A 27,443-nucleotide genomic window follows, 5' to 3' on the forward strand; every position below is an offset into this window, starting at 1 on the left:
TGTTATGGGGGCTCATCTTTCTGGTGCAGGTCTCCCAGGAAGGGGGGCCCAAGGTGGGGCTTGGACCCTTCGCTCCTTGGGGAAGACCTCTGGGGCTGTGATACCCCTCCCACTTGTGGGTTCCTTCACTGGATACACGGGTTCTGATTAGACTGCATCTCTGCCCTTCCTACCTGTCTCATTGTAGGTTTTTCTTTTTATCTTCAGTTGTGGAAAGTATTTTCTTCTAGTCTTCAGGTCATTCTCAGAGACGGTTCTCTATCTGTAATTGTAATTTTGGTGTATCTCTGGGAGGAGGTGAGCCCAGGGTCTTCCTTCTCTGCTATCTTGTTCTACCCCCACTTTAGTTTATTATTGATATGATCTGTGAGGTGGCTCTAATTAGGACTTGTTCTAGATCTGTTTTAATCTGCAGGCTTTCTTTTCTTCACGTTGGTGCCCTTGAATCACTGCCCAGAAGTCTGGGTTATAGTGGGTAACATAGTTTCCGAGAAGAGTTTAGTGCCTTTTGGTGATAAAGTGTATACAATATTTGTTTTGTGTGGTGATGGCTGGTAGGAGGTCACACTGGCACTGCCCCATTCACTGTACACTGTATTAGTAGAATTATTAAGGGGATATCCTAATGCAGAAAATATGCTTTGAAGTTAGAGGTTTATAGAATGGAAGCACATTGATGGGAGAGGCTTACTTTTTTTCTTTTTTTTGAGAGGGGTCTTTTAATTAATTAATTATTTAATGGCTGCGTTGGGTCCTCGTTGCTGCATGCAGGCTTCCTCTGGTTGCGGTGAGCGGGGGCTACTCTTCGTTGTGCTGCACGGGCTTCTCGTTGCGGTGACTTCTCTTGCTGTTGTTGTGGAACACGGTCTCTAGGTGTGCGGGCTCAGTAGTTGTGGCACGTGGGCTCAGTAGTTGTGGCTCGCAGGCTTAGTTGCTCTGCAGCATGTGGGATCTTCCCGGACCAGGGATCGAACCCCTGTCCCCTGCATTGGCGGGCGGATCCTTAACCACTGCACCACCAGGGAAGTCCAAGGTTTACTTTTGTTAATACAGTTTTCCTTCTTTTGCTAGATTCTCCTGAATTATTTTGGAAACTATGTACCTAATGCATGGACACAAGACAATGGCTGCACTCTTTGTGAAGTGGATACAATTGACTTGTCTGCAGTAGATGTAAGTGGAATTGACTCTATGTGAAGCATAGTAATAAAAAATAGTGAGGTGGATGGACCTACAGTCTGTCATACAGAGCGAAGTAAGTGAAAAAGAGAAAAATAAATACCATATGCTAACACATATATATGGAATCTAAAAAAAAAATGGTACTGATGAATCTAGTGGCAGGGCAGGAATAAAGACGTAGACATAGAGAATGGACTTGAGGACACAGTGGGGGTAGGGGGAAGCTGGGGCGAAGTGAGAGTAGCATCGACATATATACACTACTGAATGTAACATAGTTGGCTGGTGGGAAGCAGCAACGTAGCACAGGGCGATCAGCTTGGTGCTTTGAGATGACCTAGAGGGGTGGGATAGGGAGGGTGGGAGGGAGGCTCAAGAGGGAGGGGATATGGGGATATATATATATGCTTATGGCTTATTCACTTTGTTGTACAACAGAAACTAACACAGTATTGTGAAGCAATTATACTCTAATAAAGATCTATTACAAAAAAGTACATTGTCATGAAATACAATAATTTGTAAAAGAAAAAAAGCACATTATTTTATAGTATTAATAATATGATAGATAATGGATTTAAAAAGCTAAAACATGATGACTCCGAAAGTTGCTGGATTTGTGTATTTCCAGCAAAACCAGTTAATAATTGACCCCAGCGAAAAGGGCTTGATTGTTAATATTTACTAGCTTGCTGTGATTGGGTGCTCTTGTTTTATTTTAGTCTGGTAACTTGGTCAAAGTGTTGAGGTACAATGCTTCGTTATTTATATGGACTAATTTTATCTGTGCTTGATTTTCAAATTTGATGATTTTAAAATAATATTATATGACTAAGGACTGTTTTAATATTTTATAGATAGTAACTTATATTAATTTCACAAATTCCTTAAGTAGGTAGTGCTGTTGACTGAGTTTTACAGATGAGAAAACTGAGTTATATATACGTTCAGTAACTTGCTTAAGGCATGTGATTTTTTTTAAGTGTTGGGGGTGGGATTTAAATTTAGGCAGTCTGGCTCCAGATCCTATAATCTTGATCACTGTGCAATTTCGCCTGGATGTAATGTACATATTATATGCCAGACACAGTGCTACTTATACATGTGTTTCATAGAGAATTATACCTATAGTTTAACGTTTATACATTGAGAGTAAATGAGCAACTGAAAGTAATGATTATGTGTCCATTAAACATTTTATGTATCCTTCTCTCATCAACCAGAGCAGTTTTAGGGTATCCTATAGTAACATTTTTCTTCCAAAAAATTTCTCTTGTAACTTGGAAGACGATTATGTGTATGAACAATTGAATTCTAGGGATGATTTTGTCATTAAGGCTGATTCTTTCCTTCATTCACCATAGGTTTATTGAGTATCTACAGCATGCCAGCTAAGTATAGACAGAAATAAAATTCACCTTAATATAGTTCTGGTGACTCCTGTACCCATGCAAATACAAAAATACTCTCACCGTAAAGCGCTCAGACTCCTGAATTAAATAGTTTCTGTTCTGTTCTAAAAAGGAGGATAAAGAGTAACTTGTCCACATTTAGGACCTTCTGAATATAACCCTATTTTACTTGAAAATAAGACTTTTTGGCCAGTCTCTCAAATAACAGACTGCATGTTTCCTATCTGGAAAGAAAGCCAGAAACTTTCTGACTGAAGCTGCATCATGAAGATGTTTAAAAATTCATCCTGATCGTTTTTGCAAAGTCTTCTGGAGAGAGAGTTAAAGCTTTTATCTGTTTAGTATCCTTTTACATAAACTTTCTGGTGCAAAGATTGAAAAATATTTATATTATAGTTTTTTTATCTTTATTTTTTGCATATAGGTGAAAATCACCTAATTCTTAAGCTAAGCTTTTTTGTCTTATAGACTGTTAGAAAGGAAAACCATTTTATTATGCAAAATAAATTTCTTATGTGTTTTATATGTGTAGTAATTATGCAACAGGGATATAAAAATTAAAATTATGTGGGTAGTTAAGATCTAGGGCTACCATATACTTAGGTGTGGGCCGTAGGCAAGTTTCTCTATATGTAAAAATGATAATGGCTATCTCAGGATTGGTAGGAGGGTTAAATGAAATTATATAGATGTGTATATATAATGATATTTTATATGTATAAATTATATATATGAGGTGCTAAGCCTTGGTAATAGCTAACTGTTGTACTCTTAGTGTCATTAGTATATAAAAATGAGCTTAGATTGACAATGGAGATGTAGCATGTTGAAGCCCGGTTCTTTACCTACTAATTTATGTGTTCTGAGTTGCTTAACTCTTCTAAGTCCCATTTTCCTCATGTGTAAATTTGGGATAATAAATAACTTCTAAGGTTATTACAAAATTTAAATGAAATGCATCACATCATTTGATAAGGGAGAGTTGTCATCTAGTTTTTACTCATTTTCCCTGTTAAATTGAGAACTCCTAGAAGGTAGATATTTTGTCTTTAGTTATTTGTATTTGTTTATTGATTTAGCAATAAATATTTGGGTGACTGAATGAATTGATAAGAAGGACAACAGTGTATGACTTGTACTTCAGTGCAAACAAATAATGTTATTATCCAGATAACAGAGGAATATGTGAGGTATCATGTGTGAAAAGATGGGGGAGAGGTACCTAATTCAGCACTTAACATATATGGTACTTTAAAATATCTTGGGCTTCCCTGGTGGCGCAGTGGTTGAGAGTTCACCTGCCCATGCAGGGGACACGGGTTTGTGCCCCGGTCTGGGAAGAGCCCCCCACATGCCGCGGAGCGGCTGGGCCCGTGAGCCATGGCCGCTGAGCCTGCGCGTCCGGAGCCTGTGCTCCGCAACGGGAGAGGCCACAGCCGTGAGAGGCCCGCGTACCAAATAAATTAAAAAAAAAAAAAAAAATCTGTAATCTTTATTAAAAATTTTTTTCTTGCTCAGTAATGCACTGTATTTATTTATTTTTTACCTTTTGACTTCCTTCACCCATCTGTATGTAGTTTGTAATTTAAAAATCTATAATCTTTAAAGTCAGGCTTTAAGACACTGATTAAAAAAGGTATTATAAAGAAATCTTTCATATGGTTCTGGTAATAACACTGTTACATGGCATTTACTTATGTTTCTTTCTTCCTCAATCATTTGTAAGTTTTCCAAGCAAGGAATGTTCACTCCTTTTTTAAAATGTTTCTTATCACAAGGACGGACTAATAGTGGATATTTCAGAATTGTTCATGCAATGAATGAAAGAAACTATTCTCTGAAACATACCGAAACAGAAATTAAGAAAATGTTAAAAATCGATACAAGATAAAATATATTAATGAAAGAAAGTAACTTTCCTTATATATAATATAATGATGAAGCAAAATAAAGTACTATCAATAAAATGAGATTAAAGGTTCAAGGATAGAAATAAAGTCTCAAGTCCTCTGTGATTGTTTTCTTTGAGCTACAAATTAACCACTAAACTTCCAAACCATGGAAAAAAACATGGAAGCACAATTAGCATTCTGGCTTCATAGATTAAGCTGTCAAATAGATTTAGATCTGAAGCAAGTTTGTTTTAGGACTATCTTAAAGGAAGCATTAAATAGTAGAGCAGGTAGTAACCTTAATTACAGTATCCCTATGTTATACGATAGTGAGTTTCCTCTTCAACCTAAATCATAATGTTAAGATGTGATTCAGTAAAATCACTTTGGTGGGGTCCACAAAAATGTATTAGAGAATTGTCATGGGGCAATCAAATTTAGAAGGTTAAGTTGTACTGATATTCTAGTATGTTTTATGTTGTATTGATTAAAACTTGAATAGAATTTAAAGTAAAACCATGCTAATTCTAATTTGCTTTTATGTTTGCCACAAAACAAAGGTTCACCCAAATGTAACAATAGGTGTTTTTATTGAGCAACCAACCCCTTTCCTACCTCGATTTCTGGACATATTGTTGACACTGGATTACCCAAAAGAAGCAGTTAAACTCTTTATTCATAACAAAGTAAGTATTTGAGAAATGAATATTTTATGGGAAAACTATTTTGATCTTATTTGGAACTATTTGTTATTATTTACTCATGTCTAAAAAAATTTTTTAAATTTGAGTTAAATTCAGTGGGGGATTTTTGAAGTCATTACTACTCTACGTATTTAGGACCTAAGGATTTTAGAGTTTAGAAACTAGTATCATACTGTTGGGATGAGACACATGAAACTGTCAATTTTTTGTAGATCAAAAATGGTTGAATATCAGCCATTTTTATATGTTCAACCTTATAATGAAGAGATGTCAAAGGGCCTATAGTCCTTTGCCTTTGGGTTAGTTCTGGTACTTTCTTTTATAGAACCGATCATTAAATTGTTTGCAGCTAATGATAATACCCAACATCAGAACTTGAAATATCTTCCATATACAGTATTGTTTTGATTAATTACACAATGGCATGCTCTTCCCCTAAAGATTTTGATGCTGTCATTTCCCTCAAAAATATTCAGAACCTCCCAAATACCTCCTACGTATAGTCTAAATTTAAAGACATTTTTCCTCAATATTTTTCAATTTTGCTTGTCTCTTCCCTGTTAAAACAGTTGGCATTTATTATCACCTAGAAAAACTCAATAGCTGTGAAGTATGCTCTTTTCTCTCTTTCGTCCTAATACTTTTTGTTTAAGATTGTTCTTTCTTCCTGATGTACATATCGGCTAATCATTTGCCTTTTCCAGAGACTATTTTGTATTTGCAGAAAACCACCTCAGGTAAGTTTAAAGGGGTGAATGTATTGAGCATTGGCTTTGTAAAATGCATTGTAATACATGTACTTACATTAAAGTATTTTGTTTTTATGTATTGTGTCTTTTATTTATATTTTTCCTCCTTTCATAGGACCTAAAACCTCTTGATAGCAGGAGTTATCTTCTTTTATTTAAAATTAACTCTATGCAGCTTTTGCATGATAAGTAGTTTTAACAAGCTGTGAAAAGCTTTCAAAAATACTTAGTGAGACTTGATACATAAAGAGCTCTGAAATGCTCTAATGATGGAGATAGATAACCTTATCTAAATTTTAGCACAGTTGAATCACACTAATTTGATGACTTCTCATGTTATTTTCTCATCATATTTTCTTATCAATAAAATTTTAACTTTCCCTTCTTTTTGTAAAAAACACAACTTTTTATGTGACCATTAATTTTCTCTCTGCTTAAAATAATATTGTAATATTTATTTTATTAAAAAGATTATAACAGATTAACCTGTTAGGTTTAATAGATATTTTTTATGGATATTTTACAAAACATGTCTAAGATTCTCAGGGCACAAGCCATTTTCCCCCTCAAGTCAGAAATATTTTATAGCACTCAGGATTTAAATATTAATGCAAGGACTAGGAGTAGATGTTAAAAGAATTTTGAAGTATCTTTTTTTAAAAACAAATATGTATCTATTTTAGATTCTACATGTGATATTTAGATGATATTTCAATATAATATGCTTTATATAGTTATCACTTTGCCTGTAGTGAGTGAATATGTGAATGGTGGAATTCACAAATTTTGAATGTGAAGTCATCCCTACATATGAATACTTCAGTCATCTTATTGTCCTTTTTCTCACTACTTTTCTTCTTTTTTTAAACTAATTTTCAATTTTTAAAATATGTTACAGGAAGTTTATCATGAAAAGGACATCAAGGTGTTTTTTGATAAAGCTAAACATGAAATCACTACTATGAAAATTGTAGGACCGGAAGAAAATCTAAGTCAAGCCGAAGCCAGAAACATGGGAATGTATGTTTTAGCAAATTTAAAATCAACCAGTATCTACTAAAGAAACTTAAAAAAGAAAGACAACTTTTCTTCAAAATTAGTGTCCTAAACTTGTATGTCTCAACTGTGTGTGTGCGTCTGTGTGTGTTTGTGCCCACACATGAGCATACCTCTGCTGTTCGAACTATATCTATGTTTGTGTGTATTTATGTCTAAAGGGCCATGAAAGTTATTTACGTTTTTCTTTTAATGGCTAAGAGTCAATATATTTATTCAAACTATTAACTGAACTTCAGATCAAGATTCAAATCCCCAGACAGATGAGTAGTGTGACTGATGTAGCAGTGATTTAAATATACATTATCTGAAGCTTTTGTGTGGCAGAAATGTGTGTTTCAGATATTCTAGTTACCTATTGATCTAAATAGTACTGTCACCACAGAAGAAATATTTTAGGTCCTTTGTTTAGCCCCTTTAATACTTCAGACAGATGACTAATAAAATTCTGGTAATAGCGAAAACGATCACTTATTCAGTGAATGTGAATTGAATATGCCCATCAGTGGGTTAAGAGTTGGTAATGAAAAGGTAAGACTCAGTGATTTCTCAGCAGGAGATGTTCTTGTCTTGTGCTGTGGAAGCTTCAGGCCCAAAGTGATGGAAAGTGCCTATTATGGGGGTAAAGGGACAGGCAGGAAAACGGGCCTTAAAAAAACCAAACAGATGTTATTACTAATGGTTCATAACAAATAACTTCATCATTGGAGAGTACCTTGGGTCCACATTTAGAACTTGTTTTCTCTATTTAAAAATTTTTTGTATGTGCTCTGTTGTATCTGGCTTTGCCTGAGCACAGTGTTTTTTAATTCACTCATGTCATTACAATTATCAGCAGCTCATTCCTTTTCATTGCTGACTAGTATTTTATCATATGAATATACTGCAAGTGGTTTACACACACCCCTGGTGATAGACATTGGGCTATGTCCAGTTTGGGGCCATTATGAATAAGGCTGCTAATGAAGATTCTTTATTAGAAGTGTGAATATGTGTGTTGTGTGTGTGTGTGTGTGCGTGTGTGTACATATGCTTTAGTATAGTTTGGGAAAATACCAAGGAGTGGACTAACTAGGTCATAGGGTTAGGATAGATGTATGTTTATAAAAAACAGCTAAGTAGTCCAAAATGGTTGTACATTTTTAAAAATTAATTAATTAATTTTTATTTTTGGGTGTGTTGGGTCTTCGTTTCTGTGCGAGGGCTTTCTCCAGTTGCGGCAAGCGGGGGCCACTCTTCATCGCGGTGCGTGGGCCTCTCACTATCGCGGCCTCTCTTGTCGCGGAGCACAGGCTCCAGACGCGCAGGCTCAGTAGTTGTGGCTCACGGGCCCAGTTGCTCCGTGGCATGTGGGATCTTCCCAGGCCAGGGCTCGAACCCGTGTCCCCTGCATTAGCAGGCAGATTCTCAACCACTGCTCCACCAGGGAAGCCCTGGTTGTACATTTTACACTTGTAACAGCAAGGTAATAGACCTCCATCTGCTCCACATGTTTGTCAACATTTGATATTGCCCATCTTTTTTATTTTAGCCACCCTACTGGGTATGAAAAGGTATCTTACTGTGGTTAGGTATCTAAAGGTATCTAAATGTTTTGTGCATTTTTGTTTACATTGGGTTATCTTGTTAGTTGTGTATTTGTAGGAATTATTTATATATTTTGTATACAAAATCTATCTAAACTCTATCTCTGTCTCTATAATGTTTTGTGAATATTTGTTCCATTCTATGGCTTGATTTTTTACTTTTTAAATACTGCCTTTTAATAAGAAGAAATTTTAATTTAATAAAATTCTATTTCGTCTTTTTCTTTTATGCTTTGTGCTTTGGGGTTTATTTTCTGTTTAAGAAATCTTTCTTATTCCAGTGTCATGAAGACATTCCTTGGAATTTTTCTTTCATAAGCTTTATCATTCTAGCATTTATGTTTCAAGATGTTTCAATCTGCAATTCATCTTGAATACATTTTTGTGTTTGGAGTGAAGTAGGGGTCAACTTTTCTTCTTTGCAAATGAAATTCCAGTTGTTTCAATACTCCTTTTTAATTTAAGACTTTTCTTTTCCTACTTAATTGACTTGGCCTTGGTCAAAATTCAGATAACTGAGTATTTATGAGTGATTGTGAGCTCTCACTTCTGTTTTGTTGCTCTAAGATCAGTGCTACACTTTATTACTAGGGATTTATATTAACCTTGAAATCATGTGGTATAAATTTTTAAATTTTTTTCCAAGATAATTTGAGCTGTTTTTAAAAAATTATTTAATTTTCATTTTTATTGAGGTATAATTGACATATAATGTTAGTTTGAGGTGTACAACACAGCTTCAATATTTGTATACATTGTGAAATAATCACCACAATAAGTCTAGTTACCATCTGTCACCGTGCATAGTTACAGTATTTTTAAAAAATTTCCTCTAATTTTTTTGCACAATTTTAACAAACTTTCCTGTCTGCTGTCCTGCTTGACAGTTGCTTAGAAACAAATGTGTCATGGAGTTAAACACTGACAGTAGCAGAAAGTGATAACTCGGATCAGCAGTGAGGGAGGAGAGCTCAGGAAGAGAGAGCTCCAAATGCAGAAACCGTAATACTTGGAAGCCTATCATGTATCACAAGTAGTTCATTCCTTCGTGTTCCTGATGATAACACTCCAGGCTCTACCAAGAAAGCATACATCACAATCCGTGTCCTTGGATAAGAAGCAGGGCAGTGACCATCTTAGAAAGAATTCCACACAAATCAAGTTTTAAAAGTATTAACACCTAAAGAGTTATATATACACCTGTATTTCCAAGATTCAATTAAAACTGAGTTGTTGGATATACAGGATTTTACACTGTGAATGTGTGTGTGTGTGTGTGCAGAAAACATTTTGATTTGTGAAAAAAAGTTGTTGATAAGTACATTGGTATAAATTATGTTCCCTTTTTAGAGAGAATTAAATGCTGAATTATAAATTGCCCTTCTGACTGGATGTTTTATGCCTTGAAGTATTTAGTGGCTTGAAAATATATTTCACTTGCCCTAAAATTTTTAGTTTCACTCTACCCATGAACATCTGTGTTGATCAACTGACCATTTTGAAATTTAAGATAATATTTATCCTTTTGGGTATAGTCTTACTATTTTGATTAGAAAAGTATTTTAGAGAAACCTTATTTTGCTTATGAGCTTTATGTTAACATTTTTCAACGAGCAAATATTTATTTTATTTAATGCATATTTTATTTCTTTTTCAATGACAGGGATTTTTGCCGTCAGGATGAAAACTGTGATTATTACTTCAGTGTGGATGCAGATGTTGTTTTGACAAATCCAAGGACTTTAAAAATTTTGATTGAACAAAACAGGTACTATATATTATGCAATGTCAATTTATTTTTAAAATTATAATTATTTTCTGTATCTACGTGGACGTGCTATAATTACTTGTCTGTGTTTAGCAAATTGAGGGAACTCACAAGAAATTATTTTCTACACCTTATAAACTTTCAATTCTAAGTAATTAGTTTTCTTTTAAAGAAGTCAAATAGAAAACAACCTGATGAAAATTTCAAAATATTCAGTATTAGTTACAATCACAAATGTGATGTTTATCAATTATATTTGACCTATTTTTCTATTTAAAGCTAGATGAAATTGTGATCTATCTAAAAATAGAATTGTCTTATTTTCCACAGATATTTTCAAAGTAGAATTTCATAAAACTTCTGACCTAGAAAGTTATTACAGAGTTGGAAGTTCTTAGAATATGAAAGAAATTTCAGAGGTACATATTATTCCACAGCCTGATCGGTGATTTTGTTTAGTACTGAACTAATTATCTCTAGGCAATACCTGTTTTCATTTAACTGAATTGAAATGGGTAAAAGGCACCATCTATACCGGCTTATAATGATATTAATCTTCATTTATAACTACTACTGCTACTACTATTAATACTCTCACTAATACCCCACCTTTAGTGAGTGCTTATTAAGTGCCAGGTATTACTCTGTGTATGTTCACATATATTAACACAATTATTTCTCTTAACAAATAGAATGGTTAGCAATGAAATGTTAGAATTACTGTTTTCATTTTGCTGAATAAAATATGTAAGAAGTCTATTATACTCCACTAATCCATCGTTTGTATAATTTGTCAATTTGAGAATTCAGTTATTATTTCAAAAGCTAAAACCTCTCAGTATTAATCTTCTAATTCCGTACTGAAAACATTGAGGCACACAGAAGATGGATTTTGATTTTCAATGTCTCTTTCCCTAGCTCTGTCAGGCAGCTAAGATTATAAATTACAAGATTTTTTTCTATTAAATATTTGATCTTGTTAGTTATCGACATTGAATTATCATTCATTCCTTAGATTAACATAATATGTAGATTCTAATTTATGTTTTTATTTCCAATATTGTAGGTATTCTAAACAAAACAAAATGTAAATGTATCTGGTTAACATTTTATTCTAATAGGAAGCAGGAAAAATAAACTACAATCATTATTTTGCATGAAGTGTATTTACAGACTGTGTGTCATTTTTCCATAGGTAAGAGAAAGGGCACACCTGGTCTTCACAAGATTGGAGGGTTGTGAAATAGGTTTTTTTGTGGAAATAGTTGGTCTATAACCTTCCTCTTGGAGGAGTTGTGTGAGATTTTCTTCAAAATTGTGTGACACCATTACAATTTACTTCATTTTAAAAATAATTCTAACAGAACTTCAGATTTTGTTACCTCATTTGGAAAATGTTGACACATTATAAATTAGATTTCCTTAAAAGAAATCTGGCATGTTTTGAATTTGTAACATATACTTGTCTTAAAGGGGCTGCTTTCCTGGTAGGTAGTGAGACAGCATGGTATAGCAGTCACCTTTTATTTTGTTTTCTAAAATAGTCAAAAGACCAGAAAAATGTTTAGTGTTGCCAGGGCTAGCACAACCCATTTTAAAAGTTAAAAAAAAAAAAACGGAAACATACTTTAAAGTAATTCAAGCCTTAACTTTAGGAAAACTGGCCTACTTACAAATATCTCAGCCCATCTTCATACATTTCTTTATTCAGCAAATATTTATTGGATACCTTAATGCACCAGGGACTGTTACGTCTGCCTAATAACAATGAAAATATTTGATTTCATTTAGTATAATTTTCAAAATACTAAAATAACTAAATAATTAAGGTAGCTATACTTTTTGGATATAAGTATGATACTTTTAAAAGTTGTTTTTATACTTTAATTTGCATTTTCAATTACTTTTCCTTTCTCATTAGTCTTTTCTTTTTTTTTTTTTTTTTTTTTTTTTTTTGCGGTACGTGGGCCTCTCACTGTTGTGGCCTCTCCCGTTGCAGAGCACAGGCTCCGGACGCGCAGGCTCAGCGGCCATGGCTCACGGGCCCAGCCGCTCCGCGGCATGCGGGATCCTCCCGGGCCAGGGCACGAACCCGCGTCCCCTGCATCGGCAGGCGGACTCTCAACCACTGCGCCACCAGGGAAGCCCTCATTAGTCTTTTTTAAAAAACATCATTGAAAGTCATCAATGTACTTACTTTTAAAGAAAGTGAGGGGAGGAAATTCCTCTCTTTTATTTTACATTTAGTTTTTTGGACTAACTACATGTGTGCTAAATGAACTTTATTGTTTTCTGTGTCATGTTAAGCCCAAAACACATAATTCTGTGGCAATTAAAAAGTAAATAATTATCTGGATTTGTTTTTCTCTCTTCTCTTTAGAAAGATCATTGCTCCTCTTGTAACTCGTCATGGAAAGCTGTGGTCCAACTTCTGGGGGGCCTTGAGTCCTGATGGATACTATGCTCGATCTGAAGATTATGTGGATATTGTTCAAGGGAATAGAGTGTAAGTTACTTGATTTGATCTTTTAATGTAAAATACTTTTATCTAAAGATATGGTTTTGTTAATATTATATTGAATTTTCAAACATTTTTTATCTCTTTATGTTAAATGGAAATTTGAAGACCTGGAGACCACTTGGGATCCTGCAATACTAGTGTAAAACTAATATTTAAAAAATTGTTCTTAGAGCTGTAAATCTTCAAAGGCACAAACTCTCAGTTGTGGGAAATACTAAAAGGCAATGTATGATTACCATGGGTAGTCATCTTATGGTTGTTAGAAGAGGAATATTCTTTAAAGTTTGGAAAGGGAATTTAGTTTAGCTAATTTCTTTAGTGGCTAGAGTGAAGGTTGTTTGATAGCTTATAAAATTTTATAAATGAGCAAACAAAAACACCAACAATCAAACCTTCCAACATTTCCTTTTGCAAGAATTTTCTGTGTAATATAGCCAATATTCTGCTTTAAAGAGAAATTGCTTTGCCAGTATGATTTCCATTTCTAGAGTTTGAAAAGAATATACTTACTACAAAGTATGTGCATGACTGATATTTATTTCAGAGACAACAATTGATATTTTTTAAACTAAAAATTAATCACACCTGAAGTAGTTTTTTTGCTAAGGTAATATTAAGGAAGAATGTACCCTGTTTTTCATACAGATGGTGGACCAGAGTGACTGAGACATTAAGTGCTTTGCCTAATTTCTCAGATACATCAGCGCAATTAAAAAGGGTTAAAATGTAGGGAAAAAAAAACCCCACACTTCTTGTTGAACAGTTGAGTGGTAAAGAGATGTTTTGCTTGTGAAAATAATAATAGGTGTAAAAGCAGTAATAGTCAATTTGAATGATGTAAACGATAAAGGCTTTTGTTAGCTGCAGTTAAGAAGCATGATAACTGAGAAAATACTATTAAGATCATATTCTGTTGTTTCAAAGTACGTTAATTGATTCTGGAATGATCAGGATAGACCACATGCCTGATATTGTCTGTGGGTATAGCGGGAATAAGGCTTCACAGAAGTAGAAATAGAGAACTCATATTTCATTTGTTTTAAGCACTGGTGTTTTTCTGTCCAACCTCCTGTAATTGTTGTCTAAAGTGTAAGGAAAAGAATAAAATAGAGGTTTTTGATTTAGTTAATAGAAGAACATACCTTATGTATAAAAGCTACATGAAAGAATGACATCTTGTGACGTGTGTGTGTGTGTGTGTGTGTGTGTGTTTTCCTTTAAAATTGAAACAGTGCACACTCTACCATACCAGTGATTAATTTCTGAATTCAGCGGACACATTGTATATTTTTGATTGGCCATTTCCTTTGAGGCTCATCTAGTAAGACAAAATGATGTTACGTATATTGCTTTCAATTAACTACATTTCCTTGGTCAGGATCTTCCCTTTCTGTGCTCTAAAAGCAAAGGTATATCCCTTCAGGTGAACCTCTATTATATTGTTTTTATGAAATGAGTCATGTTCAGAATAAGGAGACAAGTGTGGGAAAGAATAAAGGACAAAATAAACTGTCTCCCAACACTCAGGTACTTCTAGCTCTGTTTCTTTATATCTTCCTTTTTCTACAGACAATTGAGATAGCTTAATGAATTTCAAAAGGCTATATTTTAGGAGAATTTTAGGCTGTATTCAGTGATATGCTGGTAAATGTCTAACAACTAGTTCTTTGAGTTGGAGGATGCCCTGATTTGTAGTGTTAGCCCAGTTCTGTGTTCTGAATAGTTCTACCACGGCTGATTTCAGGCTTCCAATGTGAAGTCAGAAGGAAAGCCAAATGCTCTGGGGAGCCAGTGTGAGCTGGCTGCAGTATGCCACTGGCTGGATGTGCTATTTTTTGCTATCAGGCTGCTTAATCTTAAATGTACAACAGAATATTATACTCCAGCTGTATCAACAGAATGAGGGATGACAGCCAAAATGCCAAACATATCAATCTTAAAATGAAGTTTATGTAGGGAGATAGTGATTTATCTCATAGTATGTAGCGTTTACCAAGTAATCTCATGTATATATATATGTGTACATATGTGTCAGATATCATTAAATGTGTTTGCATTTGTGTGTAACTTGATTCAATAGTTTATATCTGCAAAATTTAAAAACATAGAAGGCATTTATTTTAAAAACATAAAAATAAAACTTCGTATTTGTGGTACTTTGGAACGTCTTATCTTTACTTTCAGAGGGATATGGAATGTCCCATACATGGCTAACGTGTACTTAATTAAAGGAAAGACACTCCGATCAGAGATGAATGAAAGGAACTATTTTGTTCGTGATAAATTGGATCCTGATATGGCTCTTTGCCGAAATGCTAGAGAAATGGTAGGGTATACAATAATGGCTTGCTTGAATGTCTCTATAAGATGGCTTGCTTTCCCAGTTGATGTGTCATTTGTTTTGGTGCCCTTTTTCTTTCTAATTTATAGTACTAGCCAATTTTTTTGGTTCTGTATTGAAATACTGGAAGCAATTGTGGAGAATAATTTACCTGTGGAACATTTACCTATAGAAACAACTTGAAAAAAGTTAGGCTTGGTGCTTAGGTTAACTCATAAGCAACAGTAAGATTTTCAATAATAAACATAGATTTATTACAAATCAACTTTGCATTTTTAAGAATTTGCCTTTACTTTCATTTGAAATTCTATAGTTAAAACCTGACCTAATTAAAGTTAACTGTATGAAGCCTGGGTGAAATGATCAGTTACACATTTAAGAAAAACACACTTTTGTCCTGAAATCAATGTCCATATTTTCTCTATCATTATTAACCCCATACTCTCAAAAAGTAGGTTCCTTACCACTAATCTGGGAGAAGGATTGAAACATGTAGTCTATTTAATCTATGTGAAAAATTAATGATACATTGCTATTCTACAAATGTGATAAAACTTAAGTGATTGTAGAAAATAGTTTGTTTTTCAAAATGTGTTAATACGTCTTAAAACGTATTAACATTAATACCTCAGAAAACCATTTATATGGTTTTCTGTTTTAAAATGGTTGGGTTATTTTATTCAAATTTATACAAGCAAATGTGATTTTGGAAAAAATCAGGAAAGTTGGCAAGTACTTTTTTTCTGGTTTAATAAGGCATGTATTGTTTGAATATATTCGTTTTTCCTATAAACTTATGTCCATTGTTATATTGAATATACTCAGTACTTGTGATTGTAATTTGTGCTCATGTTTGGCTAATTTGACTCAACAGCTCATCCTGGAATGGCCATTCTTACACCTTTTTCCTTTCTCTTAATTTTGTATCTAATGAAAATTCTACTAAGGAATGAGCTTGGATTTATGTTTGACCAACAGAAAAAAAAAAGGGCTGGAGTTGTTTCTTTGTGTGCGCTGTAAGCTTTGCTTGTTCTGCATGTTGTCTGTGAAGGACATTTCAGAATGTCAGCTTTTGATCAAAGGCTGCTATTTTTATTTACCTAAGAATACCTGAGAGAGTGGGTGTGCAGGTCAACTTACCCAATCCTTCTCTTCATTTTAGACTTTACAAAGGGAAAAAGACTCCCCTACTCCGGAAACATTCCAAATGCTCAGGCCCCCAAAGGTGTTATTTTTATTTATTTTTACTTGTTTTGGTTTATTTAATTTTATTTATTTAATTAAAATACTAGATATTGTCTAGAAGTAAAGTTTAAGAGTCTTCTTTCCTTTTAGCTTGGTGTAAACGGTCGGTATTCATTGGTTCTGAATCTGTACATGTATGTGTGTGCTTTGCATGTTGGGGTACACATTGTGTGATACTCACTTCTTAGTTCTTTGGGCTGATTTAGATTTTATGGCTGACAAATGAGAAAGTTAAATCCAAATCACTTTAACTAGTTTTTCCAGTTTTTGTTTTTTTAAGGGAGAGAAGAAGTAGGAGTAAGTATAAAGTACATCCTGATTAAAATGAGATTTGGGTACTCTTCACCATTTTTTTTTTGTATTACTAACTATTTTACTATTAAAACAGGTACAAAAAGAAACAACCTTACCTTAATGGTGTTTGCCACGTTTATTTGGTTTGGGGCAAGGACAGGAGACTGATTTTCTTTAGCTGCCTCATAATGCAGGAGTAATTTCTGTGTTCAGTCTCTAAATATCAGGACAATAAAAGTATGAAATAGACTGACAAAATAAAATTGACCTTTGAATTCTTGTTTAAAAATGTGATATCTTCTTTGAAAGGGAAAGAAGCCGAAAGAGGTACAATTAATTGCACTTTGGTGTCTCAAAAATATTTCTGCTTTCAAACAGGAATTCTTTTTCCTTGATGTCTACATTTAGGACCAATGAGAAAGGGACAAAAACAGTTATTCTTCTTTTTTTCAGTTGAGTGTCAGTGCTATCAATTAGTTTTGTGTGGTGTCTGAATTCATAATTAATGAAAATTTTATTTTTTATTTTAAATCATGCATGTTTTATATGAAAAATAAAAATGCATGTTCCTGAATGAGATATAAAAGTTGAAATTAATATCTTCTGTATATTTTTCCTATGGTTAAATTTATGTTCTTGTACTTTCCTCCAAGATGATTAATACTATTATTTTTTGGCATATAGGGTGTGTTTATGTACATTTCTAATAGACATGAATTTGGAAGACTATTATCAACTGCTAATTATAATATTTCCCATTATAACAATGACCTCTGGCAGATTTTTGAAAATCCTGTGGTATGTATTTCATGCTCAACTTCATTTATTACTTATTTTCCTATAACTCTAAATGGATGTAAATCAGTTAGGTTAATAATATGAAAATATGGTAAGAGGCTTTAAAAAGGTATCTTTAATTATATTTTTTAAGGCATAATTATATTTCTTGACTAAGAACTTTCTTTTTAAAGACATGAGGTTTGGGGAAGGGAATTATCAGTTTCTTTGGTTTCTCCCAATATCTCTGTTTATATATTCAAAAACTCCAACAAATTTTTAATCACAATTTCAGAGGAAAATGTTTACAAGTAGCTCACGTATGACAATATTACATTTTGACTTTCAGGAAAAGAATTCAAAAAGTTAGTTTGTGAAAATGGATTTTATTTTATCATTTTGTTTGTTTTTTATAACAATTTTGTGAATGTACACCAAAGATAGCTAGAGAAAATTGCAGAGTAAGTGGATTCAGCATATAAAGTCTTAAGTTGAGGAAATGATTTCCTTTTGAAGTCCAAAATTATTTCTTTTCTGAAAGATTTGAATCATGTAGACATTAATTCCTTTTTTGTCTTACTGGGTTGGTTTTCTTTAGTCAAGTTGGCACAATTATTCAAGGGAAAATACTCTCTCTAATCTCTGTAATACTACTATTTATGGTTTTCTCCTTCCCAACAGTGAAAGTTTTAAATTACAAAGACTCAATCTACCTGATGAGAATTGTCTTTTATTTTGTAGTAGTTGACTTTTGGGAATAGTAAATTTAATGGTCTCTGGAACTCTGTTGAAGGAAAAAGAATATCTTTTGACTTTTTTGGGGTATTTTAAAAATACTTTTGTTTCATTTTAGCTGCGTATCTCCATCTTTCACAGGAGTAGAATTGAAAAGAGGCATTTTTTAAATGGTGAGGGTGGAATTACATATTTTACTTTGGCACTGAATCTCTTGGTATTTTGAGAGACAGAATTATTTGATTTCTTGGGTAATAATTAGTTTCCTGAAAAAAATTTCCCAAGTTATATTCTGTAGATATTTGTGTGAGAATTCAAATCTTTAGAGAGTATGCAATGAATATATCAGAAATAATAGGAACTGCTTTTCTTTCCATGCTTTGTTTTTGGTAAATTAGCCTGACTGACATGCCTCATGAGGGGTATCCCATAGCAAAATATTTAATGATTATCCCATTATCAGAACTTCTAAGAAATTAGTAAAGTCAGTTTGTTCCATGACATTTGAAAAGCAGTCTAAAATGAAAAGTTAATATTAATGCTTTAATGTAAAATCTTAGGAGCTTGTTTCTTTAACTTCAAAAAATCTATAATGATGCCAGGAAAGGATACCTAAAAATATTTAAAGGTTCTGAAATGTTATGTATGATTATTTACTGCTAATTTTCCCCCATGTTTTGGAATCAGAGAACCAATTAATATTAAAGGGAATAATGAGATAATACAGTAATTTCATCCTTATAATGATATACTATGTATAAATTAAATTTGTTAAAGAATTTGAAGATAACTTTTATTCTTCCATATCAAAAATTTCTGAGTTACACATAAGCAGAGATATGCAAAACTAAGAATGGCAAATAAATTATCAGAGCCCTTCTGAATTGTGGCCTCAAAAGATATATTTCAGACAAATATTTTTGAAACGTATTTTGATTGGAATTATTTTGAGTCTGTATCTCAGTTCTTTCCTGTTTGCTCACTTAATTTGTACTTTGCAAAGAGAAAATTAAGAATTTTGTTAGATGGTCTAAATATATTTAAGAAAAGATCATTTTGGATATTGACTCATATTTTAATACACACCCTTTAAATATTGGGCTTTTAAATAAAACACTTGACCCAGGAAAAGGATTCCTTAGCTGATATTGACAAAAATTGATGTATCTTAGTGTGTGGCTTACATGTCAGTGATTGGACTAAGAGAAGATTCAGGTTCATGAATTAGTATGAAGAGGAGCTATTTTTCAATATATGGTCTTATACCTTAATTTCAGTAACTAAAAGATATGAAATAGTAACCCCATGATCATTCTTTGATACACATCTAAAACTGAAGGCAGAAATTTTAAATACATTTAAAAAAATCAAAATTATTTTAGAGTAATTCACTATAAAATTATAAGTAAGGCCAAGTTGATTAATATTTTTATGAATTTTAGTAATTTTTACTAATTAAGTTTTACGAATATTTGTTGGTAGGATTATGTTCCTTATCTTTCACTTTTAAAACACACATATTTACCTACACCTATTTATATGCATAGAATATAGTATACAAATATAGTGACTATAAGATTACTCAAATTTTAAAATCCTGAGTTATAAAAGTCCGTAAATAAAAATTTTGCATTTCATAAAATGATGTGAACATACATAGAATCAGGCAAAGTTTAAAAAACATAAACTGTGGTTTCTGAAAATTCCTACTTTGTCCACTACATGTAGTCATTTATAAATTGCTTGAGCAATTTCTAAAGTGCATGTACTTTATATTTTCTATTAAAGTATTTATGAAAAGGTTTTTGCTTTAATCTGTGCAATTGATTTTTTTGTAGGACTGGAAGGAAAAGTATATAAACCGAGATTATTCGAAGATTTTCACTGAAAATATAGTTGAACAGGTTTGTATTAATAATTACTATGATATGTAGAGCATTTTTGCTGTATTTTCCAGCAGGGAATATTATTAATGCAATACTGCTTTAGCAGCAGATGTTGTGAAAGTGGAGAAACTTTTATCCTTTAGGTAAAATTCATATGACTTAATTACCAGTTTTACAGCCTTAAGGGTCATACAGTTGTAAACATGTAGAAAAATGAGAATTAACAATAATTTTAAGATCATGCCATTGTTTTAGCATACTCCCAAATGTTATAGCTATCTCAAAAATAAGGAATTCTTGGCAGATCTCTGGTGTAGGCCTCTTTCAATGAAAGTTTATCTTTGAAAGAAATTGAGCTCCAAGCGTCTCTTCTCAGAGAGGTCTTTTAAAAAATGAACTCTGTTTGAGGTTAGTGTTCCAAACTATTGCTAATACCTTATTTCAGAGAATGTAACGTGTCTAAAATGTCTTTAATTCTGAGATGCTCTGTTATTTTGTGTACCATGAGAAAGGAAAAAAATACTGCCAATTAAACTATGATGCAATGTTTTCTAGTCACTTAGAATTTTTAATTTTATGCATATTGAAAGAGCTATTTTAGACTTATTAAGGCATATATGTTATATGTTATAGAGCACTGTATACATAATAGCATTTCATTTCAATGAGTGGTAGTATAAATCATTTAAAAAGATGTTTCAAAAGGCAAGTCAACAAGTGCCGTGCCAACTAAATGTGTGCATGTGCACACACACAGATACACACAAAGTGAGGACAGAATGAATGCCTGACCAAGTGTACATGCCCTGTGGCATTAACAACATCCCTATGGCTGCCTGGCCAACTGTGTCTCTAAGACACGTCTTGATTGCACAGATGTTAAAATGCAAACAAAATAAGTAAATAAATGAAAATAGAAGTCTTAGAAATGTTTAAAAAAAACCAAAACCCAAACTAGTATTGTTTGTAACAGTACTGTCAGTAATGTTGGGCAAACTTCTTAAAAAGACATCTAAGTGAGATAAATATTGAATATTCTGTACTTTTGAAATGCCATTTCTTAGTAAAAAGACACAAAATGTTATTCTCTTAATGGTGATATCATGTTTTATATATAGCCTTGTCCAGATGTTTTTTGGTTTCCTATATTTTCTGAAAAAGCCTGCGATGAATTGGTGGAAGAAATGGAGCATTATGGCCAGTGGTCTGGGGGAAAACATCATGTAAGTTGTCATTTCACACAAAGAACTAAAATGTGTATGTGGGGCAAGGAGGAGTGTAGATATTTAGAGAAGGTAGAGGAGGTTTGTCCTTTTTGTCTTACATCTCTGAGTCTTAGACCTAAATGAAGGGGCTACCCAAGGCTGTCAAGAGAACTTGTTTTTAGCCTAATTCTGGTACTAATTGTTTAACATTTAATCTATCCGGGCCTCAGTTTCATCTCCAATTACACTGGATAGGCCTTAAGGGTCAGTGTCTCCTGGCTGGGGATGGTAAGGTAATGCCTATTGTGTGACACTGCTCTTCTCCAAGGTCACTTTTTATTCTCTGCATTTTTGCAGTGAGCTGTAGTGAAAATACCAAGACAAAGTTTCTCTGGTTGACTGCCAAAGCTATTTTTTTGTGTGTAGACATAGGAAGGGGGAATCTGTTTGAATGCCTTTGGTGTAATTCAGTTTTGCATTTACATTCAGAGTCAAAGACTTGGCTGAAAGCATTACTGTAGGTGGTTCAAGGTATTTCTTTTCCTCTGAGAACCCACAGATGCCAGCTCCTTCACAGTACTGAGGAATTTTCGTGGAATGTTCTGGAATATCACTGCCTCTGCTCAATTATATATTCCCCAGCTAGTTAGCTGATCAGGAAGACAGAAGTTCAAAGTATGAGGAAGAGCTTGAAGTCAGCAGGTTGTAGGATAATGAAAAGCAATCATGGAAGGACTTTGGGTGCCACAAAATAAAAGTGAGGAACTTGGCAGGGAAAGTTTATTTTCAGTGACAGGTAATCCAAGTGGCAGACAGACAGAATCTATGCCCATCACCAGCTAAGACTGCCTGAAGGTTCACTGTAAAAACACTCATTTTTTAGGGGACACGGGAAGGCTTTGGCAATCAATTTTATTACTTTCTCATCAGACCTCACATATCTATTAAATAAGTAGGAAAGCAGTCTTACTCTGTAATACTTTGCTTCATCATTGATACATTTGCAAAGCCATGTTATCTAAGTTATTTTGATAGTTTCGCAATTAAAGCAGATGGTACACCATAATTGAACTGTTATTTTTATTGTCTGTTATGATCTTGTGGTTGAAAAAAATTCCAAGATAATGTAAGTGTGAATTGCACACAGACCACAGTTTATGATGTCATGAATACTCTTTTTAGGATAGCCGTATATCTGGTGGTTATGAAAATGTCCCAACTGATGATATCCACATGAAGCAAATTGGTCTGGAGAATGTATGGCTTCATTTTATCCGGGAATTTATTGCGCCTGTTACGCTGAAGGTCTTCGCAGGCTATTATACTAAGGTAATTATCCTCCCATTCCTGCTGCCTACCTCCTACCAGTTTTTACACAAATGTGCTATTTTATATTGTCATTGATAAGCAAATCCATTGATTTACTTTGCTCTTTTAGGGGTTTGCACTGTTGAATTTCGTAGTAAAATACTCCCCTGAAAGACAACGCTCTCTTCGCCCTCATCATGACGCTTCTACATTTACCATCAACATTGCACTCAATAATGTGGGAGAAGATTTTCAGGTAATTATGGCTTTTTTTTTTACATTTTTCAAAAGAAATACGTCATTATGAAAGGGCTTTGCCTTATTTTTTTTTAGATTCTGCTTAGATATCATCATTTGAATTTTATCACTCATTAAAAATGAAACAACAAGTTGATACATTTATTGGTCTATCTTTTTTAGGGAGGTGGATGCAAATTTCTAAGGTACAATTGCTCTATTGAGTCACCAAGAAAAGGCTGGAGTTTCATGCATCCAGGGAGACTCACGCATTTGCATGAAGGACTTCCTGTTAAAAATGGAACGAGATACATCGCTGTGTCATTTATAGATCCCTAAGTTATTTACTTTTCATTGAATTCAGTTTTCTTTTGGAATGGATGCCTGGCATGAACATGTCTTTGAAGTTGTGCTTGAGACGATGAGAAGAATATTTAAATAACTTCCACAGAACAACTTCACTTTGGGCCAAACATTTGAAAAACTATTTATAAAAAATTGTTATTTCTTAATATCTGCTCTGAGCCTTAAAACACAGATTGAAGAAGAAGAAAAAGGAAAAAAAAAGTAAAAGCAAATATTTATTTCTATGCCTTATTGTCTCTGAGAATAATAACAATTTTCTGAATTTGTGTTTCAGTTGATAAAGTATTCAGGTACAGATGAACAAGTGACAAATGAGACTAATAATTTCTTATTAAAAGGCTGGGAAGAGTTTTATTTATCAACATGTAGACAAAATGGATATAAATGAATATTTCAAAAATTTTAATTTTTGAAATGCTGAAAAACTGGAGTTCTAACTGAATTTGTGTGCAACTAATTGTGTAAGTGCTTTTTTGACTGCCTATATAGGTACCTTTTACAGTAGTTACTGAAGGAATACAAAGAACAATATTACACAGTGTTTTTCCTCAAGAAACTTAGTACAAAGTATAACTGAGGTACATATCCAGTGGAAAACATTTCTGTTTAGATTGTTAGACAGATTTTTTTACATTTGCAGTAGAAATCAAGCCTTATGTTCCTTCAGATGAATTTTCCAAGGTAGATTATATTAAGTAGATGTTAGATTTAGGACAGCTTTTGAGCCTTTCGATTTCTTAAAGTACATCAGGTATCAACTTAAGATCAGCAAGTGTCCTTAACTCAAAACAGGGTTGTTGTTTTTTTTTTTATTCTAGAAAATAATGAGGAAAAAGAAAATTTCATTGAGATTAGTAGTAACACTTTATGACTTTTTTTAAAAAAACTCTTTTTACGTTTTTAAGTACTTGAATTTTATATCAGGAAGATAAAGTTGGTGAGCCTTTGTTCTTCCCTTTTGCCTTTTGTCTTCCTCCTAATTCTTTTCTTCAGGAGGGTGATTCACATTTTTGTCTTCCCAGCATAGTCTCCATTTTGTCATTCTTACTCTTTTTTTTTTTTTTTTTTTTTTTTGCGGTACGCGGGCCTCTCACTGTTGTGGCCTCTCCCGTTAAGGAGCACAGGCTCCGGATGCGCAGGCTCCGGACGCGCAGGCTCGGCGGCCATGGCTCACGGGACCAGCCGCTCCGCGGCATGTGGGATCCTACTGGACCAGGGCACGAACCCGTGTCCCCTGCATCAGCAGGCAGACTCTCAACCACTGCGCCACCAGGGAAGCCTCTATCCTTCTTACTCTTTTTATTACTTTCCTTTTATCCCACTTTAAGAAATTCCCCAACACCAAAAAATTTGTGACTTGAGTTTTTACCATTACTCTGAGTGAGGTTTAAATATTCTTATTGTAGCTACTGTTTTTAATTTAAAGGTTAAACTTGAAAAAAAGTTTTAAGTCATGGTGCCAAATTTCATTTTTCTAACACCATGTGTTAGAAAATTATGAAAAATAAAATAATTTAAAATAAGTTTCTGTTGTTCTCTTTATTATTGGTGATTTATCTTTAGAAGAGAATATATGGTGGAGTATACTGAAAGAATATCTGGATGCAATAGGCCGTGATTTTTAAATTTTGCTTGGTACATTTACTGATATCAGAACTTAATAAACATTCTAGTTATTGAATTCCAAATTGAATTGTAATATCTTCCATTTCAGACTGACTAGAGATTTCATCTAACTTATTTTACAAGTGAGAAAACAGAGACAAAAATATTTATTTGGTATATATTGATTTACTCAATGGTGTTTTTCAAGTCCTTACTGTGGGCCAGGCACTGGTCCAAGCACTGAAGGTATGGTGATGAGTAAGATGTTATATTACTGGGAGATGGATTTAGGAAATAAGGAGTTGGGTTCTATCGCCTTTTTGTTCTTTATTGGCACTTAATATCCAAAGTAAACTCCTACTATCCATCAACTTGATTGAAGAGATATTTTAATAATTATTTGTGAATTATATTACTATACTTCAGGATGGTATTCTAAATATAAATACTGGTATGTCATGGATACCAACCATTCAGAACAGACTTTGGTTATAAAAAACAGTTCTACCAGTGCAAGCCAGCTTAATGTCCCTTGTGGTACACTTCAGAGGAAGGACATAACCAGATACTAGTTCTTTCCAGTAGTAGGTGGTGACTTATAGTAGCTATTTTAATCTCATGCTATGTTGCCAGAAATTGGATCAAGGCAATCAGCTGAGCACATTTTCTACCTTTCCTCTTTTTCTAGACTTCATGAAATGATATGAAATGTACTTTTAAATAGAACAATTTATCCTGAAGATTAAATCTAGTCCTACTGTTACCCTATCAACTATCATCATTATCTTATTACTCATCAAGTATTACTAAGTGCTGATCATAACATGGGCTGGGCACCGTATTAGAATAATTGGGGCCGTTTATTGAGTCCCTACTGTAGGCCAGCTACTTTATGTAGGTTATCTATAATTGTCGCAACAATCTCACAGTGCAAGTTTTATTATCCTCATTTTATGGAAGAAAACGAAATCTCAAGAAGATAAAATGACTTTCCTAAGGCCACACAATGGGCAAATTGCAGAAGCAGAGGTTGTCTGTAAACACAGATCTGTCTGGCTCCCAAAGGTCTGTCTTTTTCCACTAACTCCCAGTCTTTTTTTTTTTTTTTTTTTTTTTGCGGTACGCGGGCCTCTCACTGCTGTGGCCTCTCCCGTTGCGGAGCCCAGGCTCCAGACTCGCAGGCTCAGTGGCCATGGCTCACGGGCCCAGCCGCTCCGCGGCATGTGGGATCTTCCCGGGCCGGGGCACGAACCCATGTCCGCTGCATCGGCAGGCGGACTCTCAACCACTGCGCCACCAGGGAAGCCCAACTCGCAGTCTTTTGAAAACAAAACTGAATTGTAAGAATGGTCCCTGACTCTAATAGGATTATATCTGTGTAGGAGAAAGAGTTAAATTAATAAAGACGTTATCAGATAAGGAAATACTATATAAAACATGAACAATGAAAATGCGTGCATTTTGCAAGCAATGATTGCTATAAATGAACAGGAAGGAGGAGGGAGGACATCGGTGTTGATTGAAGTTCCCGGGGAGGTTTCATCAAACAAACAAAAAAAAAGAACAATTCATAATTAATGAGCGAAAGTGCGACAAATTCCCTAAGTAGGTCAAAAATTTGAAAGCTGGAAATCAGGCAGGATTAGGTGGATAGGGAAAGCTATAGCTTGAAACATGTTCAGCTCTGGCAATCACTAATCTATTCTCTGTTTCTGTAAGTTCGGTTTTTTAAAATTCCACATATATGTGAGATCATACAGTATTTGTCTTTCTCTGTCCTATTTCACTTAGCACAATGCCCTTAAGCCTCATCCATGTTGTCACAAATGGCAATATTTCCTTCTACTTCATGGTTGAATAATATTCTAGTGTGTGTGCATGTGCGTGTGTGTGTGTGTGTATTTATATATATCATTTTTTCTTTACGCATTCATCTGTTGATAGACACTTAGGTTGTTTCCACGTCTTGGCTGTTGTAAATAATGGTCCAGTGAACATGGGAATGTGAACAGCTTTTGGGGATAATGATTTAGTTTCCTTCAGATATATTCTCAGAAGTGGAATTGCTAGATCATATCATCACAATTTTTAAGTTTTTGAGGAACCAAAATCTTTTACTATGGAAATACATCTGTGTATTAATTGTAAAGAAAAAAAAAGTAGAAAGAAAAGAGAATGTAATTTAATTACAATAAATTGAAGTGTATTGATGTCAATAGTAACTATTGGTGTCTGCGGGTACATGTATGTGAGTGTGTGTGTATACATATATTACCAAAGGGCTCTAAATGCTAATGGTGGCATTTTTTCTCATCCTTAATGTGCATAGGAATCAATGTGAATATCTTCCCTTAATATGGATACTTTAGTAGTAGTCCAGTATATTAATTTTTTTCACTCTGCTTTATTTTTGAAAAACACTAGTAATTTACCTGTATTGGTAACTTACCTAAGAAATCAAGTACCCTTCTACAGAATAAACATATGGAAAACAGTTAACATACAATCTGAGTGGTCCATCCTAATGACAGAATCTCTTTATATTTTCCTTCACTCCTACTTTCCTGTCTGTCA

General features: G+C 33.8%; 1 protein-coding gene across 2 annotated transcripts in view; it reads left to right on the forward strand.

Annotated features, from left to right (window-relative positions):
- Window positions 1–25,340, forward strand: part of PLOD2 (procollagen-lysine,2-oxoglutarate 5-dioxygenase 2) — a 107,691-nt gene extending 82,351 nt beyond the window's left edge. The window contains exons 8-20 of one of the 2 annotated variants that reach the window (XM_022582700.3): window positions 1,072–1,173; window positions 5,047–5,172; window positions 6,838–6,959; window positions 10,245–10,349; window positions 12,730–12,855; window positions 15,055–15,196; window positions 16,374–16,436; window positions 17,435–17,548; window positions 20,101–20,166; window positions 21,267–21,371; window positions 22,536–22,682; window positions 22,792–22,917; window positions 23,082–25,340. In XM_022582700.3, coding sequence (XP_022438408.1) covers window positions 1,072–1,173; window positions 5,047–5,172; window positions 6,838–6,959; window positions 10,245–10,349; window positions 12,730–12,855; window positions 15,055–15,196; window positions 16,374–16,436; window positions 17,435–17,548; window positions 20,101–20,166; window positions 21,267–21,371; window positions 22,536–22,682; window positions 22,792–22,917; window positions 23,082–23,237 — 1,500 coding nt within the window. In that variant the 3' untranslated portion in view covers window positions 23,238–25,340. The remainder of the gene's footprint in view (window positions 1–1,071; window positions 1,174–5,046; window positions 5,173–6,837; window positions 6,960–10,244; window positions 10,350–12,729; window positions 12,856–15,054; window positions 15,197–16,373; window positions 16,437–17,434; window positions 17,549–20,100; window positions 20,167–21,266; window positions 21,372–22,535; window positions 22,683–22,791; window positions 22,918–23,081) is intronic. The other variant, XM_022582701.3, reaches the window with a different exon arrangement.
- The last annotated feature ends 2,103 nt before the right edge of the window (window positions 25,341–27,443 follow it).

This window comes from Delphinapterus leucas, chromosome 4 (assembly GCF_059928025.1).
Source record: "Delphinapterus leucas isolate spDelLeu-1000000601 "Yukka" chromosome 4, BTC_Dleu_Yukka2, whole genome shotgun sequence".
Taxonomy (NCBI): Eukaryota; Metazoa; Chordata; class Mammalia; order Artiodactyla; family Monodontidae; genus Delphinapterus; species Delphinapterus leucas.